Source organism: Pipistrellus hanaki, assembly GCF_964339955.1.
Source record: "Pipistrellus hanaki genome assembly, chromosome: 5".
Classification (NCBI taxonomy): Eukaryota; Metazoa; Chordata; class Mammalia; order Chiroptera; family Vespertilionidae; genus Pipistrellus; species Pipistrellus hanaki.
This window is the reverse complement of record NC_140507.1, coordinates 16,882,857-16,904,716: the sequence shown is the minus strand read 5'-3', so window position 1 is coordinate 16,904,716 and position 21,860 is coordinate 16,882,857. Positions and strand designations below refer to the sequence as shown.

Sequence of the window (21,860 nt, the reverse complement as noted above, 5' to 3'; positions counted from 1 at the left end):
AGCGCCTGTCCCTGGGCTGAACAGCATGCTTTCCTGCCTTAACTCTCCCATCTGTAAAATGCAAGAAAATGTGTACTTTCAGAGGCAGAAGAATGTTAGAGCTAATTGAATCTCACTTCTTTTACAAATGAGGAAATGAACTCCAAAGAGGGGAAATAACTTGACTAAGGTCTATAAAGAACAACCAGCTGCTATGGTCATTCATTCCATTTGTTTATTCATTCATTTTGCTTCCTCCGGTGTGCCAAGCACTGTGCTAGATGCCAGAACTATGTTGGAAGATAAAGTAGTCATGATCCCTGCCTTATTGTGGGAAATTTACCCAAATATTTTTTTTAAATTAAACAGAATAATTAAAGACAAAGATAAGTTATGATGAAAATAAGCAAGGCACTGCAAAGGATATTAAAGGGACAGTATATATATTTTACAGAAAGCCTCTCAGAAGAGAGAATACTAAAGCTAAGACTTGAAGAATGTGCTTCAACCATTCAAAGAGGGTTGGAAGAGCTTTCTAGGGGAAATCAGCAAGTGCAAAAGCCCCAAGGCAAGAGAGTTTGAATAGTCCTGCCAGGTAAAAACAAAGACAAGCCAAACTGGTTTGGCTCAGTGGATAGAGCATTGGCCTTTGCACTGAGGGGTTCTGGGTTCAATTAGATTCTGGTCAAGAGCTTGTACCTTGGTTGCGGGCACATCCCTGGTGGGGGTTGTGCAAGAGGCAGCTGATCAATGTTTTTGACTTTCTATCCCTCACCTTTCCTCTCTGTAAAAAATCAATAAAAAATATATTTAAAAAATAAATAAAAAACAGTGTGAAACCAATGCTGAAAGGGGCGTGGCCTCAGAGCCTACTTGGAGAGATAGGCAGGGAGGCAGGCTTGCAGCCTTATACTGTAAAGTGGCCTTATTGTGACTGCTCTTCACATCCCTGTTGAAAAAGCAAGATTTTTTACATTTCATAGCAAGACTACTGGTTGTGCATCTGTTTTAAATGCGATATCCTCAGCACGCTTTAATGAGACCATGGATTAGAAGAGCAAGCAAGAAAAAAAAATTCAGCTGTTCTTTTGTATCCACCTCTGCATTTGGTTTGTGTTCAGCTCAGGAAATCAGCCAAGAGCAGAGGTCAAAAGTGAATTCAGATATCAGAGGAAGTAGGATTTGGTTTCTGGTGGTGTCATTTGGTTTTGAAATCTGGAACTTCTTTATTTCCCTACCTTTCATCCTTCATTTTTATCCTCTCACCTCATCAGTGGACATTCCTAGCAGGGAAAAATAATTTCACTGATTTAGGGTACCCTCAGGCTGTCATCTGTGGATCTTGGTAAAACTGCCTTGATTGACAAGTGCCAATCAAGCTGATGGGTCTACCATGCACCATAAGCTTGCTGCTCTGCTGGGGAAAATCCATTTATATGCATGATTTTCATATGGAAAGAATGGCAAGTAAGAAACAAAATATTTTTATTTTTGCCATCACAACAGAGTAGCCATTAGCTGTAAGGCAGTGTTAAGATCTCCTCCAGTATGAAGTAGGCCAGCGCATAGGAAAGGAGGCCTGGAATTTAGAAGCACTCATCTACTTGCTGTTTTGCTGTCTGTGTATCAGATGTCAGTTGGAGCGTGTGTGTAAACTTCAAGGTCCAACTAGCTCTTGTAAAGAAGCAGGTGAGCAGTTGAATTGGGTTATCATCCATTGACTTTGACTCTCTCAGGGTTCCTTTCCTCTGCCCTCCCCATAGTGTCGCCACAGAAAAACCACAGGATGTGAAAAAGAAAGATAGGGGGTCATACTTGTCTCCAACATTTCCCAGCTTCATGATCCTTGGCTCCTCATTCATTCAGGGGCCAATGGTCATTCCTGCCCTACCTACTTTACTGGGTATTCACAAGAGAAATGGATGTGACAAATTTGAAAACCATAGAATACACTATAAGTTATTACTTCACCCAAAATGTCACTATTTGAGGCTACTTACCATCCCATAGCAGAGTAGCATAAAGTAGGAGTTGCAAACTATAGCCCACAGGCAAAATCTAACCCCAATGCCTGATTATTCTATAAATAAGGTTTTATGCTATAATTCAAGTTTCACACTCATTGGTTTGCACGTTGTTGGCTACTTTTCTGCTACAAAAGCAACATTGACTAGATGTGACAGAGACTATACAGTCCACAAAGCCCAAGATATTTACTATTTGGCCTTTTGCCAAAAAAATGTTTGCAGATACTAGGCACCTTCAGACACCTTCAGACACCTGGCTATGACTCTGAAGTTAGAATGCCTGTGTTTCGGCTCTGAATCTTCTGAGCTATATGACCTTGGTCAAGTTAAGTAGCCCCAGTTTTTTCTCTGTAACATGGGTATGATAACTGTAACCCTACTCCACACAATTAAGTTAGTGGACAAGGATTTTGTGCAAAGAACTTAGTATAGTACCTGGTACAGGAAGTGTTCAGTATTGGCTGGCATTATTATCTAGGAACAAAAGCTCAGGAAAGAGAGCAGAATAGTTCAAACACAGACTAGGAAATAAAACAGACCTGAATTCATCCCCTAGCTCTGTCACTCATCACATGAATAACTCATGGAAGATTAATCAACCCCCCTGAACTTCTGCTTCCTCTTGCATGAAATAGAAAAAAAAATGGTGGTTGTAAGGAGTAAATGACAAAATGCATGTGAAGTGCCTAGAACCAGATCTGTCACATAGTAAACATTCAAATGTTGACATAACTGTAATAATAATAAAAATAATAGTATTTTTCCCAAATAGTGCCAGCCACCCCAAAATATAATACTATATATGAGGCTGTGAATTAGATGAAGGCTGGGCTCACCGGTCCTTGAATTAGACCCATCTTGTGGGCTGACACATGAAACCAGGAGCCAGGGAAGGACAAACAGATGGATAGATCTTAAGTTCTACTGCAAAACTCTTCAAGTGCCTGCTATGATTCTGGAAAAGTGAATTCAAAGAAGCTAATCTGGGGCCTTCTGGACTGCATTTCCCCATCTGAACAACGGAGTTTATACTAAATTTATGTTTTTCAAACCTTTTTTTTTTTGGTGGCGGGGGGGTTGGTGTGTTTGAACCTCTAATAAAACTCATATACTCGTTGGTGATGTGTAGTTCTATATATGGGGACTTTCTCTTTCTTCTCTCCGTCTTCTACCTATCTACTCACCCATCCATCTAACACAGGCTAACTGAGCACTTAGTGTGTGCTGGGCAGCAGATAGCACCAGGGGCTATCACACTGGATAACAAGACAAGGCCCTATTGTCTTGGAGCTTGGGTTTTAGAGAGGGGAGAGAGATGATTACAAACTGACAAAATCATATTGGATATTGAAAGTATTACAAAGAAAATAGCATAGAATGGCTTTTTCAGATAAGATGGTCAGGTAGAACATCTCTGTGGCATTAACATTTGAGGTGAGAAATGAACCATAAGAAGCAGCTGGCTAGGCAAAGGGCCAGGGAAACAGTTTCAGGCAGACAAAACAAAAGTACAAATGCTCTTAATCAGGCGAAGGAAAAGATTGATGAGCTTGATAAACAGAAAGAAGGCCAGTGTGGACATAGTATAGGGAAAAGAAGAACAGTAAGGACGAAGGTGAAAAAAAATCACATAACTCTGAGTATACAGGGCACTTCATGGGTATCTTGGGTAACCTTCAAGCTCTAGAATATCATCATCTTGGTCTAAGAGGGTCAATACAGGCTGAACTCACCAGACCTTTTGGATCTAACAACCAGTGGTTTAAGTTAATAGAGGAGAAACACAGTGGCGGGTAAGTTTGCCAACTCACTGAGTTGGAAAATAGGAAGGGAAGCATCTGACATGTGTAATGGGACTACCAACATGGGACAGACAGTGCATTCCCTGGGTTCTAGTGTAGGTGCTGCTGCCTCTCAGATGTTTCTAAGCTTGCTGTAGGCACTGGGCCCTCACTCGTGCTTTTACTTCAGCCCGTACAGGCCTCCTGCCTTTTCCTATTCAAATCCTTTCCATTCTTTAAAGGTTCAACTCAAATGCCACTTCCTCCATGAAGCTTTCATCGCTCCCCATTACCAGCTATAGTCTCACAGTCTCTAGTTTTCTTTTAGATGACCATAGAAGTGTGTATCTCATTAATTTTTATCTAGCACTCATGTTTTATTAATGTGGGTTCTTTGGTTGCAAGAACAGAAGTTAAAGAGGCTGAGGGACCTCTCTCAGAGAGAAAGCAGAAAGAGAGAGAGAGAGAAGGAGGTCCCTCAGCCTCTTTAATCTCTGTATCAGAAGAGAGAGAAAGAGAAGAGAGAGAGAGAGCTTAGAGAAAACAGGCATTGCAGCAGCTCTGGGAATCCAGATGTCAGGATTTCATAGACAGTCTCTTCAGAGTGTTACCACTGCTCCAGCCATTCGCTATTACCTGCGCAATACAGCTTGAGACTGGCCTTGCTCAGGGTATGGATTGGTGCACTCCTAGTTCAAGGGAAGACAGAGCAAACGAACTATATTCCTAAGATTAGATAATGTCTTCCTAAACTGGCAGCTAAATACAATACAATACAATACAATACAATACAATACAATACAATACAATACAATACAGTGCTATGAACAGGGAGGGGTAGATACTGAGCATATAAAACTAACAGATGTCTCCTACATTTCTCTTTGCTAGTATTTTATAATATAAGTCAAAGTCTAAGACCATGTTAGAAGTTCCATAAATGTCACATACATCTGAACACTTTAAGTAAGGATCTATGTATAATCAAGTCATTGCTGCTATGGATTAGACACCATGGCAAAGAATGGTGAATAAGACAGATAATACTTTTGCACTCAAAGAGCGTATATTCTTTACAATCTCTAGAGGGCAGTGCATAATGACTACATGGTATTTTTGGTACAGGTAAATAATTTTGCTAATATTAATCAATTGATACAATTCTTGATAGTTGACCTCATCTTGCTTCCAAGGCTTTTCTTGAGTTAGATGAACTCATTATTGTTATTTATACCATTATCAAGTGAATTTTAGTGTATTTATAGCTTTTCAACCACAGTGGAGGTGTGTAAGCTTCCTTGAAGGTAAAGGCCCTCTGACTCTGTCATTTTTTCTTGTTATGTGCAATGTGCAGAACTCTGTACAGAGCTGGACAGGAAATAAGCATAAATGCTTAGTGATGTTACTTGTTTCACAGTCTTCTAAATTAGGCTGACCATCTAGCAACCATGGTTGGTATATAATATACCAACGTGGCCACTATGTTTCAGCCCACTGAAACCTGCCACTCCCTGTTACCTGAGACCATCAGAGAATGAGATCTGTGCTCTTAGGCTGGCATCTGAAACCCAGACAAACTTCAAGTATTCTTCCTGCAACACCCAGTTGCTCCCTTGGCAAAAAGGTTTAGATCCCATTAAATAGCTCAAACCTTATGTGGTTGAATGGATTAAAACAAGGACATTTTCAACCTGCACAGCAAACTGCTTATCACTATGTACCCATGCAGTGTTATAGGAAGAAGATATTTCCTATAATGACACACATGTATATATGTGTGTGCTCTTCTCCTTGACCAATACTTAATCCAGGAATAATTATAGGATCACAGATTGTTAGTGCTAAAAAGGTACCCAATCTTTAGGACCTGTTGGTCTAGAAAAAAGACTTCTCACAGGTGTCTGACAATCTCCACTTTAAAGTCTATTTCATTTGCATGCTTGTAGCAAAACGTGGTGTCCAGTATACCACAAGCCTTCTATCTCACATGATGTCCACATACTGGAGACTTCACACTATCTAACTATTAATTTCACATGTTGTTGGCTTTCATTGCCTGGTAATTAATACTCATGTTTTATGAGTGCACAAATCTGGGCAGGAGACATGGCTCCTCTTCTGTGTCTCCCTTTGCTGCCATTTCCCACCTGGGCCTCCAGGGCCAGGGTGAAAAAAGCCCAGGAAAGCTGAGATGAGCCCAAAGCCAAGTGAAATGCAACTCTGACCCATGATACACTGATTAACCTCTTCAATGCTGGCAAAGCCCTGGACAGTCTGGTCCCCACCCACCTCCAGCTCTGTGCCACACTCCTCCTCCAGCCACAGTGGCCTTCCTGGAATTTGTCGAAGGTCCCCTCCTCTCTTATCTCACTGCCTTGGGTAAACTGGTCCTTCTACCTGCATATTGATATGAGGGGCTTAGCATCCTGTCTGGCCTGTGCTAAGTGCTCAATCAACACTGGCTATAATCCTAGTTATGATAATTTATTCTATGGTTGACCCCTTATTACTCACTCAAAGTACTCCTTTCTTTCCTTTGACATAAAATGTACTGAACTTGTGTCAACTCTGTGACGGCAGAAAGCACATCTGTTTCATGTCATTATGTATCCCAATTTTCTGGCAATGTTAGCTCCTGGTGCCCGATTACTAGTAATATTTGTTGAATTTAACAAATGACTGATAAGGTTTTTATCTAATCAATGGGAAGGAAGCCCTGGACACATCTGAGAATTCTAAATAACTATGATGTTGTTTAGAGGGGATGGGGCCAACTTGCATCTATTATTCATTGTATGCCAGTAGTAGATCTTAGATACAAGAAAGTATTGTTGGATGGAAGGAAGAGGCACTTTTACTGTCTTCTGAGTGATAGAAATAAAGCACATTTGATGTCACAAGATTAGAATCAGATCAAGAATGTCATTCTCACCAATAAGGATAAAAGTATTCCCGGAGGGGGGTAAGGGTCTAAAATGGTCTAAAAGTTCTCCAAATCATCTCCACACTTTCACACACACACACACACACACACACACACACACACACACCCCAAAATGAACCCATCCTGTCACCTCATTATCCACTATTTACAAGGAGGGTGCCATTTCCAGGATCTGAGCCAGGAGCCTGGGGAAATGTTTGTGTGAGAGACCTTAAATGAAGTGATAATAAAAAGGGAGTTGCTAATACCAGGAGTTCCCTCCCTGGAGAGAGCTGTCAGGGCCAGCGCCCAGGGCTGGGAGATTTATTGATACTAAGTGGATACTGCTTTAACTAGGAATGATTATCAAAGAGGTTTGAGTGAGCCAAGGATGGAATTGGACAGCCTGCATCTTGTAGTGCGGAGGTTTCCTGCCCTCACCCGTTCCCCTGCCCTCCTACTTCCCCAGGAGGGAAGTCCTGGCCTCCTTTTTTGACTTGCTCTGATTTGGGGATGCATTCTGCTACAGAATCGCTTGTAGGCAGAGAACTCGGCATCTGAAACTCTGGCAGGATTCCCTGAATGTGCTGTGTCTTTTCTCTCTCTGCCAGTCTTTGCTGTCACCGTTCTTCTACCAGGAATATGCTTTATGCACATGAATTGCCCTTACCCCTTTCTTCTTGGCTGATTTCTGCTCATCTTCTACTGTCAAAGCTGGTATACCCTCTTGGAGGCCTTCTCTGAGGTTACCAAATGCTGGGGTTAGGCCTGAGCCCTGTACTCATCTCTCCCACAGAATTTACGCTGCAGTGTAGTTGCCTGATTAGCTGTCCCTCTCTCCCATGTCAAGGTGACAGTCCTGGAGATCATGGACCGCCTACATTGCCATTGCATCTTTTATTTTTAAAACATATTTTTATTGATTTCAGAGAGGAAGAGAAAGATAGAAACATCAAAAATAACAGAGAATAATTGATCGGCTGCCTCCTGCACGCTCCCAACTGGGGATCGAGCCTACAATCTGGCATGTGACCTGACATGGAATCAAAATGTGATCTCCTGGTTCATAGATGGATGCTCAACCACTGAGCCACAATGGGCTACCATTGCATCTTTACTCCCTAAGGAGTGGTAGATGTTGGATGTCATGTGATGGATGAATAGATGGGTGGATAAACAGATGGATGGACCAATAGAAGAACAGATGTGGTATATGTTCCCTTCATGATTCCCAGGGTCTGCATCGAGCACACCACTCAGTTTTCTTCTGTTTTAGTATCCACAGACCCTAATGCAGTAACGCTTCTTTATCTGGCATTAGGGGAAGTTAGTGTGCTCCATGAGATTTTCTAGAAACAGAAGCTGACCAATGTGCCAAGATTTTACTTTCCAACACTGTGTAGGGAGAGGGATGGCACAGCACAGAGGTTAAGAGCTCTGGCCTGTAGTCAGATTGTGGAGTTCAGATCTTGGTTTTGCCTTGCCCTACTCTTGGGCTTCACTTTCCCAATCTGTAACCTACCTCATAGGATGAAAGGAGTTAATGCGAGGAAATGTTCTTGGCACTGGGTAAGTGCTCAAATGTCAGCTCTTAATTATTACTCTCGGAGGCATTCTATGCAGCACTGTGATCTTAAATGGAGGGTACCAGGCTCAGGCTAGTCTGCTCTGACTCAGCATCAGTGTGAGTCTGTGCAGAGTTCCGATGCAGCCTTTGAACGCTCCCATTTCTTCCCTCCTGGTTGTTGTATCTAACAATACAGTTTCCACCTCTAGCCCCCTTTCTGATTTGCCACTTCTCATCTACTGTCTGCTAGGTAACTAACTCACACAGTGGGTTAAAGACTGTATCTTAAATGAAACTCAGACTTCGAATGCACTTATATTTAGTGCTGGGATTGTTACAGTTGAATCCAAGAACTCACAGTCTTCCTCTGATTTCTGGGTTTGAAAATGAGCACTAGAAGCTGCTCTAAGTTTGACCAGCAAATAACTAAATTGCTGTCAATCACTAAACATTTTTCAATTAATTAGGCTAAAATCAAGAATGTTAGAGCCTGAAGAGACATTAAATATTATGGCATCCAAACCATCTTTTTACATACAGGATCACCGAGGCCCAGGTCACATAAGTATTGTGCTATGTGTGAGAAAACCAAAAAGAGCGACCTCCAGACCTGCTGGCATCTAATCTAGTACTTTTCCTGCTAGACCCTGCTATCTCCTCACATTGAATACTTATTGTGACAGATTCAAAGAAATGACTTGCAACTATCAATTACATTTTCAACTTTTAATCAATGACTGCATTCTCCCAAAGCCTTGGGCCTACAGAGTCTCTCTCTCTCTCTCCCTCCTTACCTCCCTCCCTCCCTCCCTCTCTCTCTCCTGCTCATGAAATGAAGGTCATCAGACACTGAGCAATTCTGGGGACCAGAGTCCACTGAAATTAATCCAGGCCAGGCTACTCCCAGCCATGCTCTTTTAGGGAGGGGTACTAAAATGTACCCATTTAGTCTTAGAGGAAGAATACAGAACAGTTTAAGGAAAGAGAGATTTGTAAAAAGAAAAAATAGGGAGATAATTTGGAAGGAGAAAATCCTAGTCTCTATGTGCCAAAGATTTTACCACATCTATTCCCTTCTATTTCTGCCACCCATCTCATCCTTTCTTCCTCTCCTTCTAAAGTTCTCAAAAGAAGTACCAGCCATAATGCCCCCAGAGGCCCAACTAAAGATGTGAAACCAAGTAGGTGACATGAGGGAATAGAGCGGGAACATATGATTTCTAACCCACAGGATAATATCTCATTGTAGCAAGGGGAGAAGACACCCTAAAATACTGTGGAGAACATATTATAATATTTTAATAGGGTTTATGTGCTTCCTATGTTCACTTCTCCCAGTAAGATGGATTGTGCTTTTTGACAAATCTATATTTAACATGGGCAGAATAATATACGATGGATGCTTGCTGGTAAAGAAATCCATATTTATGGAAATCTTGATTCTGGCAATTATAATAGACATTTAATGACAGTGCCTATTGTCTGCTATGAGCAGATATGTCCTTATTAGGGTGAAAGAGAAAATAGTATAAATGTTGAAAGATAAACAGCTTCCTCAGAGGAAGGAAGTCCAAGGTGACCCAACAGTCCTCTGTTTGGGGCCCAGCTCCTCCTTATTCCTTATTTTGAGTTATGTGACCCTCTCATCAAGCACTCAGCATTCATTCATTCATCAAATTTATTAAGCACCTACCATGACCCAGGCACTATCCTGGCTTTGGAGAAATTAATATTGACCCAAGCAGCCACAGGTATATGCAAATAAAGAAAATGATTTAAAGTAATAATTATTGTAAAATATGAGAAATAAGACATGTGATACTCACTGGGAGGTAGGTTTAAGGGGAGGGGAGAGTCACCATTTAGGATAAGGGAAGCCTGTTTTAGGAAGTGAAATTTGAGCTGAGATACAGTTGCTGAAAAGGAGTGATGCTTGCAAAGAGATAAGGAAAGAGCACTGAAGGTAGAGGATGGCAGCATTACTGTAGACTCTGGTGCAGAATGAGCACAGAGCCCTAAGGAGCAGAATGAAGGCCAGAGTAGCTAGAGCATAAATTAAGGTGTGCTGTGAGATAGGAGGGGTCAGAAGGGCAGGTCATTTAGATTCTGTGTCATGGACACATGCTTCACATGCTTGGGGAGTTGTCCTGTGTAAAATGCAAAACCTCAAAACTTTTGAGAAATTTTGTATAAGGAAGGGAAGCAATGTGTTTTGTTTTGTTTAATTACAAAGATCCTTCTGGCTTCTGGATGGAGAATAGATTTCACTGATAAGAACAAAATGCCATAAAGAGGACTACCTTCAGCTATCAGGCAGGCTGTGGGGTGGATCAAAAGCAGGCATTCAATGAGGTTCTGGTCTCAAACAGTGGTCAGTCCATGGCCTAGGCACCTTCATCGGAAGTTTATGCCCAGGACTGGAAGTATGCAAGCAGATGTTAATGACCACCTGCCAGGTGTCCTGTAGGTGGCATGCTGGTTTCAGTGGAGGTTGGACAGATGACTTGTGTGGTTTAGTTGCAACTGACTTTGAACTGAGACTCAAAGGAGATAACTGGGTGCCAGTGATTAATTTCATTCTTTAGTGCAGCATGACCCAAAATGTTCTTTAAAAACAAGTTAAAAGTCCTAGGGAAAATATATTTGACAAAATTTGGGTTACATAGTTAATGTGTGGTATGAACATCCAAGATGAGGATAAGGTGTGTATAATTTCTAAAATTTATTTGAAAAAAGAAACCCTTTTTTGTTGTTAAAGTGCATTTGTGGGATTAAGGTTTCATGGAACATATTTGGAAAATTTTTACTGAGCAATATTTGAGGCTCATATCCAAAGCAATGTGGTAAATATACAAGCAGGTAATGTGTTAAGAGAATGAAGGATCTAAGAACATTAACTTTTCATCTTTAAAAAAAACGATAATAACAAAGTCATGGGGGTAATGATGAGGACTCAATAAGCTAATATATGTGAAAAATTTTTTAAATTACTCTAAATTACTCTAAAGATTAATTAGAGTAATTAATATTTGATGAGAAAGACTCATCTTATTCACCATTCATAATGGGAGGGTAATTTTTAGATATAAAGGATGGCATTGGGAGTGGTCACCTGACTGGGTAAAAACTATGAACACTCATCCAATACCATATATTAAAATAAAGTTTAACAACAGGAATATGATTATCAAAAGGGAAAGAGAGTGGTGGGAGGGCAAAATGGGTAAAGGGGTCAAAAATATGGTGATAGAAGAAAACTAGACTTCTAGTGGGGAGCACACAATACACATGTGTCAAATTATAATGCTGTGCATGTGAACAGTATATAATGATATTAACCCTTTGCACTCCGAACCATTCTGGACATTGGCTACCAGCTACTCGACGCTACTTTGCGGCGGAAACGTGCGTTGAAATAACTCAATTCCCCGTAATCACTAATAAACTGCAATGTGCCCTGAGAGGGGACATCCAAGTGATATGCTAGAATTCCGATGTCCCCTGAGAGGGGACAGCGGAGTGCAAAGTGTTAACCAATGTTACTCAATAAATTTAATTTAAAAAGAAGAAATAAAAAAATCAGAACAAACATATATTTGGTTAAAAAAAAATGAGTTTGTAATATTAGTTCCCTGGGAGGGCTTAACTCAATATAGACATCTAAGAATCAGCTCTTCGACTTTACCAGCAACCCAAGGCTGAGTTTCTCAATCTCAGAATTGATATTGGCATTTTTCTATTGGTCAAACCTGCCTTCCATGTTTGCTTATTCTCTGTGGCTCTCAACGCCAATTTTAGCTCCATATTATTTGAATGTGTAATATTTGCTTGCAGTGTTTCTTATTTTCTAGTGAGCTTATTAATCATAAAAAATGTTTATTTTAATAAATTCAACTTCTATTTGCAAAAATAAATAAATAAAGCTCAGTCGCCCACTGACCTGGAATTTGGCTTTATGACCTCTTTTTTTGTACTGTATTCTAACCAGCACTGTCACCAACACAAACCAGAATTGGTAACTGCACTGAGATCTTACAGAATGGCTCCTGTGGGGATGTTCACACACACAGATAAACTATTACTATGGCTGATACACAAGGGGGCCTGGAAAATCAGCTAGCAGGGTGTACAAATACAAAATGAATATCAGCAGAGAAATGAATACCAAAAGCCAAGAGTAGACTGGGAAAACCTTAAACATGAATCAGCAGCAAGCTGGCAGACCTCTTTCTTCCTGTAGAATCTTTTTACCCTTGCCTTAAAGTAATGGGCAGAGTAATGAAAAAATCACTGGATTGAGGTCAAGATATCACATGTCTTGGGTGTGCATTAAGTTTCTGAGCTCTGGTTTTCTTCTTAAAAGATGACCAGTCATCCCTTTCCTATCTCAAGAAGGTTGTTAAAGACATGAAATGAGAGAACACATGAAAATACTTTGCATACATTTATAACTAATATCCATGACAACATCTGGCATGGAACTGGCACTTAAAAAACATTGAATTAGATAGATAGGTGTTTGGGTGCATAGTTGGATAAATTGATAGACTGAAAGGATGCATGGACAGATTGGTTTGTTGAACAGGCTAGATGATGGATGGCTAGGTGATGGGTTGTATGAATGGACTAGTGGATAGGTTTGTTTTGGAGCCACCTAAAAGCTTGTTTGTAACATCTTCTATCCATTAATCTTTCTCTTCTCTTCCAGTCTGTTCCCAGTTCTCCAAAGGAGTCTATGCCATCTTTGGGTTTTATGAACGGAGGACCGTCAACATGCTGACCTCCTTCTGCGGGGCCCTTCATGTCTGCTTTATTACACCGAGCTTTCCTGTTGACACATCCAACCAGTTTGTCCTTCAGCTGCGCCCCGAACTGCAGGATGCCCTCATCAGTATCATCGACCATTACAAATGGCAGAAATTTGTCTACATTTATGATGCTGACCGGGGTAAGCCAGGGACTAGGAGAGGCAGACTGTTGAAAGCTGGAGAGAAAACTACCAGCAGAAAGAAAAATGATGCCTTTTGCCTCCTTGAAAAGCATGGGGAAATGATTCAGAAATGTTTTATTTCTATGGACTGATTTTTCGGTGGCTAATCTCTAACTCGTAGTGTAAAAACACATCCTTTGAGAGAGTAATCCCCTTAAAGCACCTTGTTTCTCTACAGCTCACCAGCTTCCATGGCTCCTGAGTCCACACTTAAAGACCAAGGACCTCAACTAAATGGCTTATGGCTCCCAGCGAGGTTGTTAGGAGCATAAACACTGGAGTCAGACAGACCTGAATTGAATTCAATGTTCTCTTCTCTCCAGTTGTTTGACTTTGGGCAAGCACTCTGCCTCAGTTTAACCATTCATGTAATGGGAATAAAATTACCTATTCCTTCATTTCCTCATCTCTGAAATGAAGATAAAACCAATATCTACCTCATAAAGTTGTGGTGATTGAATGAGAAAATGACTACATAGTGCTTGTCAGTGTCTGGAACAAAAGAGATGCTCAAAGTCCTCTATATAAATTAGCTGCTGTGGTCATCACCATCATCATCATTATCCACCCTCCCAGGTCTTACTAATCTGTCTCCACCTAAATTTTGAATTTTACATCACATTCTCCTAATGTTTGCTATACTGTTTTATTTTCTGCTTCTTTATTCATTCTGTTCCCACTTTCTGGAATGTAATTCCCTTCTCAAATATACATATGCACTCCTTCCACTCTTTTATAACCTGCTCAAACACCACTTTATCTAGTTCTTGATCCTTAAGTGTGAACTCTGCTCTTTTTTCTAACTTCAGTATATAGTACTGTCCTACCTTCCCCTTGTATATTCAACAGTCATATAAGAATTTAGTTAATATTGGTGTAAATAAATAAGCGGATCATGCAAAATCTGGAAACTGAGACAGAGGAGTTCTTTTCTTGAGCCAAAGGGATATTTTGTAGGAGGTTGCCTGTAGGGAGTCTTAGAAGACAGTTGGGCTTTTAAATTGATTTTTCAAGAAGAGTTAGGCAGGCATTATTCAGATGAGAACCAGAAGCACTCTATTTTCTTAGATTTTTCTTCCCTCTTCTTAGTTTAATGATTTTTCTCTCAGACACCAGCCATTGTGAGGAACACCTGCATAAGGGCTATTTCAGGACAGCTTTTCAACATGATAAAACTTGAAACATGAAAGTGACAAAGCCAGAAAATTTTAACTTTAATTACAGAGGATCATTTCTGGGGTCAGCCGAAGCACCCACACTCTTACAAGGGCTTCCTCTATCTCAGAACTCTGACCTCGGAGCTCTGCCATTTGCAAACTGTGTGACCTTGGTCAAAGGACTAAATGTCTCTGAAATTCAATTTCCACATTTGTGAAACAGGGATAATAATGGTAACTACCTCTCAGGATTAAATGAATTTGAGGCAGGAAAGCTGGAAAAACAATGCCAGACACATAGTAATCTTTTAGCACCATACCAAACAACTTGTACTAAAAAAAGAAACAAAGATAGGAATCTAAAAATGATGCCTGAGGCCAGGCACCATAGTGGTCACTGTGGAAGGGATTAGCAGTATTACTGGGAGACGGAAATAATATATGTGCAAAAGATTGATTAATAATGCAAGAGAGAAATACCATCTGACACAGAATAACAACCTTCACCACCCTTCCAAGCATGCCATTTCCTAATTCCTGGAACCTGAGAATGTGTTTTATTAAATGGCAAAAGTATTAAGTTTACAGATGGGATTACGTTTGCTAATCAACTGACCTTAAAATAGAGGGATTATCCTGGATTATTTGTCTGGGCCCAATGCAATCACAAGGGTCCTTAAATGTGGAAGTTGGAGGCAGAAAAGAGTTAGAGTGTGATGTGAAAAAGACTTGACCAGTCACTGCTGGTTTAGAAGACAGAAATGCAGGCATTCTCTAGTTGCTGAAAAGCCAAGAAAATTTTCTCCACTACAATCTCTAGAAAGCAACACAGCCCCCTTGATACCTTGATTTTAGTCCAGAAAGATATATTTCAAACATCAGAGCTCGAGTAGTATGAGTTGATAAATGTGTGTCACTTTAAGCATTAAGTTTGTGATAATTTGTTGTTGAAGCAGTAGGAAACTAATACACCATCTATGTCTCAAAGATGAAACAAAGCAGCATTGAGTAATGGGCTCTTCTATCATTTAGTTACAAATTAGAAGGCAGTAGTTGAATTCAGTACACATTGAATACTGACTATGTGAGAGGCAAAGTATTAGGTACTGAGATATACTGAACCTTCATGAATGTGATTGACAGTTATTAGATGCTGTTTAGATAGCAGGCTGGCACATTTGATAAGCGGTACTAAATGCCTGAGTATCCTAATTGCCACTTTTCTATCTTACTCACCCGACCTCCAGGTTTGTCCGTCCTGCAGAAAGTCCTGGACACAGCTGCTGAGAAGAACTGGCAGGTGACGGCAGTCAACATTTTGACAACGACAGAAGAGGGATACCGGATGCTCTTTCAGGACCTGGAGAAGAAAAAGGAGCGGCTGGTGGTGGTGGACTGTGAATCGGAACGCCTCAATGCTATCTTGGGCCAGGTAGTGAACACTGCAAAGGGTCAGGGTAGGTGTGGGAGGGGGTTCAAGAGGGACCTCAGTGACCTTTTGCCTAGGGTATTACAAAGAGAGTTCTCAACTAGATAAGTCCAGATGCCTCTCTTCTCCCATTCTGTAATTCATAAATTTTAATTGTGAAATTTTATGAAATAGGACAAACAACGGGAGTCTTGACATAGGGCTCCAAATAGTTCTCAGATCAGCTGAGCAAAAACGAACTTCCAGTGTTTCCCTTTGTTTTTAAAAAGAAAATTACATTGCAATTTAGTGTTTGCAAAGGGCTATCACATTTAGAAACGCAGCCTGTAGAGCCAGGTTCCTGAGTTCAACTCTGGGTTCTGTCACTCACTGGTCCAACACTTGGCATCTCATTCATTTGGCCCACTGACCTATTTTAAGAGTCTCAGGAGGCAGCTGGCAAACACCTCCTTTTCACTGTTTCCTTGAACACTCTCCTGTGTCTGAAAAGTCAATTGATTGTACATTCTGTGAAAGGGCACTATAACCTCAAAAGTTTTCAGCCAAGTCACCAAGCCATGGTTCTTCTAGTTCTCAGAACTAAAGCATGTGCCCATCATAGAAGGAGCAGGTCTTTGTGTAGGTTACTGTCTTTTTTAATTACATGTGTGCATTCAGATTTGCTTGTAGGGAAGTATATTTTGCAATCTTTTTTGAATTATGCTGTGTAATAAAAGATGGTAGTTTTAGGTACATGATGACATGACAAAACATGTTAATGGCCCTTAAGACTTATGCAGCCTCTCAACACACCAGCTCAGCAATCACTCAGAGGTCTCAGCAATGGAATGAGTGAAATTTTGAAAGTCAGCGATTCTTAAGGTATTAACTCTGTGTTCCACTTTTACAAAGTGTGGGTCTGGCCTCTCCTCCAGGAAAGAGGAACCAGCAAAAAATGGTTTTCATTGAGATGGGAGTTCTCTGGTCTGGAGTCAAGGAATTTGAATTTCAGTTAAATGAAGTCTAGGGTAATGGTTAAGGGCAGAGATCCAGAAGCTAGAGTGGCTGAGGTTCCAACCACAGCTCTAGTATTTACTAGCTCTGTGACATTGAGTCAATTTTTTAATGTTTTACATCTCAGGGTCCTGATCTGTAAAATGGGTACACGAATAACAGCTTCCCTTTGGAAGTTCCTGTGAGCATTAAAAGGCTCTCTACATGAAAAGCACTCAGAACAGAAAATGATATATGTAAGCATTGCCAATCTTTGCTATTCATACTGCCAACTAGTACTGTCTTCTTGAGTGACTCCCTTTTTAGGGATAAGTGTCCTCATCTGTAAAATAGGAATGAAAGCCCCTTTCCTACAAAGCTGATAGCATATTAGATGAGACAGAGGTGGAGAAAGTGCTGAATGATAATTAGGGATTCTTAGTAGACTGATGACTTGTCCTATATCATTCCATAGTAGAGATAGCAGTCAATGCTACTAATTTCTGAGTGTTTACCATATACCAGACACTATGCCAGACCATTCCATGTATAGCCTTACTTCATCCTCATATCAACTCTATAAAACAGCTTCTATCAATTCCTCTCTTTTATAAGTGAAGAAACAAAGGATTATGCTTGCCTAAGGGCTCACAGCTAACATATAAGAAAACCAGGAACTCAAACCCAGCTTGTTCTGCCTACAAGGCTCAACCTCTTAAAATGCATCTTTTTGGCTTCTAGCTCCTTTGCCAAAGAACAAGCTTGTATTTTGTAAGAATGTAACTTGTAGTATGTGTATTCCAGATTATATAGTATGTTAACTTTCAAAATTGTTGAATTCTTCTATTATGGAAAGTAAGACCGGATAGCTGAAAGGATCTTACAATACTTAATTTATCATCTGCACTCAACTATTTCCAGATAGGATGACTAATGGTCAAATTGGGTGAATGATTTGCCATGGGTTCAGACAACTAGTTACAATAATGAGTCTAGAATGTACATCTCCTGACATGCAGTCAGATATCTGGCATCATCCTAAACTATCAAAACATGCAGCAACTGAGATATTGTTGGTCTAATTTAAGTATTCTCCCTAAGGAGGGAGATGGTGATTCCAAATTCTAAATAGAATATCAGTTGTCTGTTCTGTCTCCAGCCCTCAAACCAGAATATATGTCAATGAGGACAGGGATTTTTGTTTTGTTTTGTTTTTTCCCCCTGCTGTATCCACTAGTGCAGTGGCCAGCAAACTGTGGCTCTCGAGCTACATGTGGTTCTTTGGCCCCTTGAGTGTGGCTCTTCCACAAAATACCATGTGCGGGCGTGTACGTACAATGCAACTGAAACTTCATGAATGGCCCATGCACAGAAGTCAGTTTTCGGCTCTCAAAAGAAATTTCAATTGTTGTACTGTTGATATTTGGCTCTGTTGACTAATGAGTATGCCAACCACTGCACTAGTGCTTAGCCCTAGTAGGCATTCCATAAATGTTTTTTTGAGTGAATGAAAAGAATAGGGAATAAATGAAGCCTCAAAGATCCCAAATATGAGATGGGTCTGGCTATCTACAGGTAACCATTCACTGGATAAGAGCCTTTAAGCTAGAGAGAAGAAAAAGCATAGAGAAGCCCAGAGGGCATGTCAGGGTGGAAGTTCATAGAATGGCTTAGCAGCTGTGGAAGATGCTGAATGACTACTGGGAAATAGTGACAGGAGGATGAACACAAGATTATAACTATCCTTGGAAACCATTCTAAAGAGTTTCTAGTTTCTGTAAACAGTGGGAAAACAGTGAAGGTTTATGATCATAGAGCAGGGTCATCATAATATAATACTTTATTATATATGACACCAAATTATATAATAGTCATTAAGTTCAGAATGAGAGGTAAGAGAGACCAGGGGCAGGCCAACCATTGCATCCCCCTGTTATATTGTCTTCATAGTGCTTCTCACTACTGAAATCTTGTTCGTTTATCTGCTTATATATTTACCATCTGGCTCAGTAAGGGCATAGGGACCTTGTCTCTCTTGTCCATAGCACAGTGCTTGGCATACAGTTCATGTTCACTAAATATTTGCTAATTGGATCCATTAATCAAAGAAGGTTTTACAGAGTAGTTGAGATTAGAACTCAGCCATAAAGGTTATGAATAATAAGAGAGAAAGGAAACAGCATTCTAGACACAGACTGTGAATTAAGGCCACCCAGTGGAAATGAAATTTGAAGGAATGAGGTCAGTGATGTTCCCAAGTGAAATTATAAATTATCTTTGTAACAACTTTCTTAGTTCATAACCCTATGAGCATTTCATTCTTCATCTGTTTAGTACTGGTCTCCTCCCAATAAACTATGACTTCCAGGAAGGCAAGCCCCATTTTCCACAAAATCCCCCGCACAATGCTTGGTCCATAGTAAGCACTTAGATGTTTGTGAAGGGAATGTAGAAGAGGAGGGAAGGTAGACCACTGGGTACATAGAAGAGTAAATGGGTAAAAAGATTAATATTAGGTTGAACCATATGAAATTGATACTTTTATTGTCCATAAGTCATCAATTATCTGCTAGTTTCCTATGTTTCAAACTGTAATTTTATCTTGTGGAGATTATAGTTATTCATTGCCTGAGTGTAGTGGGTTTTGAAATATCTTATATCTTTTATTTGCTGATTTGAGTTTATTAGTATCTGAAAAGGTTTTTGATAAAGGTATCTCTGTTAAAGGGGCAGCAAACCATTTGACAAGAAGATGAAAAAGTAATGAAGAATTATTAATAAAACCATCATCCCAATAGTATTTGAGTTCTGTGGTCTGGAATTTCAAAATTTAACCAGTTTTTAGGGCACTCATTGTATGCACTAGCATTTAATTATTCCCTACATAAAACTATGTGAGATGCTATGCACACACATCCAATTAAGTAGATGTCTGAATGTGGATTTTAATAACCTTGAAAATTTATTCAGTTAGAGAAGAAGCCCAAATAGTTCTCATATGTTTTATGCCTCCTTGCCACAGTACAGGGGGAGAGGCACTGAGAAGGATGTGCTAATCCCAATTTGATTATTTAAAAAAAAAGATATAACATACAGGCAGAGTTAGGACTAAACCAAGGCCTGCACTACTAACTATTTCATGGATGTTATGTCTAACTACCCAAGCAAACCTCTGGGTAGTTCTTTCCACAAATATTTTTCCTGCCCACAACAGTCTTCAGATTCAGGATTGAAGGATGTTTGAGGACCCTGGTCTTAATAATTAACCAGAATCAGGCATCCTTTGGAGGCTCACCAGAGTCAGGTCCCTGTCTTGATATTGCCACCAGACCTCTGTGGGAGCTGGGCAAATCACTTTCCTTCCCGTACTTCCCATCTGTACAGTGAGGGCTTGGACCAGATGATTCTGACATTCCCTTTCAGCTTCTGGGTTGAGTATCCCATTAATGTCTGAGTACCAAGCTGATTTAGAAAACACAAAATTCATGGAAAGAAGAAACTGTATATGAATATGGTTCATGCAAGGATTTAAGGTCAAGAACTGGGATGGAATCATCCATTTACCCATCTACATACCCATCCATTCATCAGTCCATCCAAGCAGCAGATATTATGACAGTGACAGGAAATTCAACACAGCATATGGTTCCCACCAGGAGAGTTTGCATGCAGGGGAAAGGTTTTAAGAAAGAAGAGAAGCAGCCCAGCTGGTGTGGCTCAATGGCTGAGCATTAGCCCATAAACCAAGAGGTCACAGTTTGATTCCCAGTCAGGACATACATGCCCAGGTTATGGGCACAGTAGGAGGTGTGCAGGCAGACAAAACTGATTTCAAAGCCTGTGTCTGTCACTTAATAGCTGGGTAACCTCTTACTTAACCCATTACTTAACCTCTCTGTGCCTCTCTTCCTCATCTGTAAAATAAGGATCTCCAATGCCACCATCATTGGATGATTGCAATATTGTGGTTGGAGTACTTAGGATAGGGCAGAGCTCACCTTAAATAATTAGTGTTAGTTCCAATTATTATTGCTGTTGGGGCTTTCAATGCTAATATGACTAATGAACCCCTTCCCTTGCATTTTTTTAGATTATAAAGCTAGAAAAGAATGGAATCGGCTACCACTACATCCTTGCAAATCTGGTGAGTAGAGCACACTGCAGACGCTCAGCTAATGATGTTTCCATATTTGGGTCCCCAGATTTCTTCCAGGGTCCATGGCTGGTAGGAACTGCAAAGGTGAAAGGGGCAATTTGGAGATGCAATGCTAAGTCCAATCAATATCAAGTTTACCTTTTCCCCTCCACATCCCTGTTTGTCAAACTTCTAAACTCTAAAGCAGCTTCATCAGTCATCTCAATTCTAGCTCTAAGTGACTGCCTCTTGGCAATAAGACAAAATCACCACAAATGGTAATTTTATAGCTTATAAATATTTAAACCATAATTATACTAATACAGGTGGATCTTTACCCAGAAACAGTTTTCCAACATGAACAATATTATTTCAATTTAATTTTTATTCACCTTTCTATGTGGCATATTTTATTTTAAAATTTGTTTTATTTTTTAAGATATTGTAGGGATGCAATTATTTTTCATGCTATGAAGATTTGATTCATCAAATAATTTTTGTACATATTAAATTTTATCTAGTAATATGTGCCATGTTGAGTTTGTTTGTTTTTGTGGCCATTATTTCTGGCAGTTCTATTTCTACTGGGTCATATTTTGCCTGTCTACCTTCTTTATCATAAAGTGTGATTCTTCCAGCTGTTTTTTTCCCCAAAGCTACATGGACTTTCATTTTGCCTTTAGTCCATTTTTCAAGTCCTTTGTTGCAATATAATTTATATAGCATGCAGTTGGTTCATTTAAAGTGTACATTTTAATGGTGTTTTATATATTCATAGAATTGTGAAACCATCAACACAATTTTATTTTTAAAATTTTCATCCCCCCAAAAGGAAATGGAATAACCAGTAGCTGTCACTCTCACTGCATTCCACATTCTCCCAGCCCTAATCAACCATTA

The 21,860-nt window shown here is 40.0% G+C and overlaps 1 protein-coding gene across 7 annotated transcripts in view; it reads left to right on the top strand.

The window, feature by feature from the left end:
* Nucleotides 1-21,860, top strand: part of GRIA1 (glutamate ionotropic receptor AMPA type subunit 1) — a 264,606-nt gene that overhangs the window by 127,588 nt on the left and 115,158 nt on the right. For all 7 annotated transcript variants that reach the window (XR_014795150.1, XR_014795151.1, XR_014795152.1 and 4 more), the window contains exons 3-5: nucleotides 12,986-13,225; nucleotides 15,672-15,856; nucleotides 20,916-20,969. Coding sequence is in view for 4 of the 7 variants with exons in the window: in XM_084885451.1 (XP_084741577.1) it covers nucleotides 12,986-13,225; nucleotides 15,672-15,856; nucleotides 20,916-20,969 (479 nt within the window). In the remaining 3 variants the exon portion in view is untranslated. The remainder of the gene's footprint in view (nucleotides 1-12,985; nucleotides 13,226-15,671; nucleotides 15,857-20,915; nucleotides 20,970-21,860) is intronic.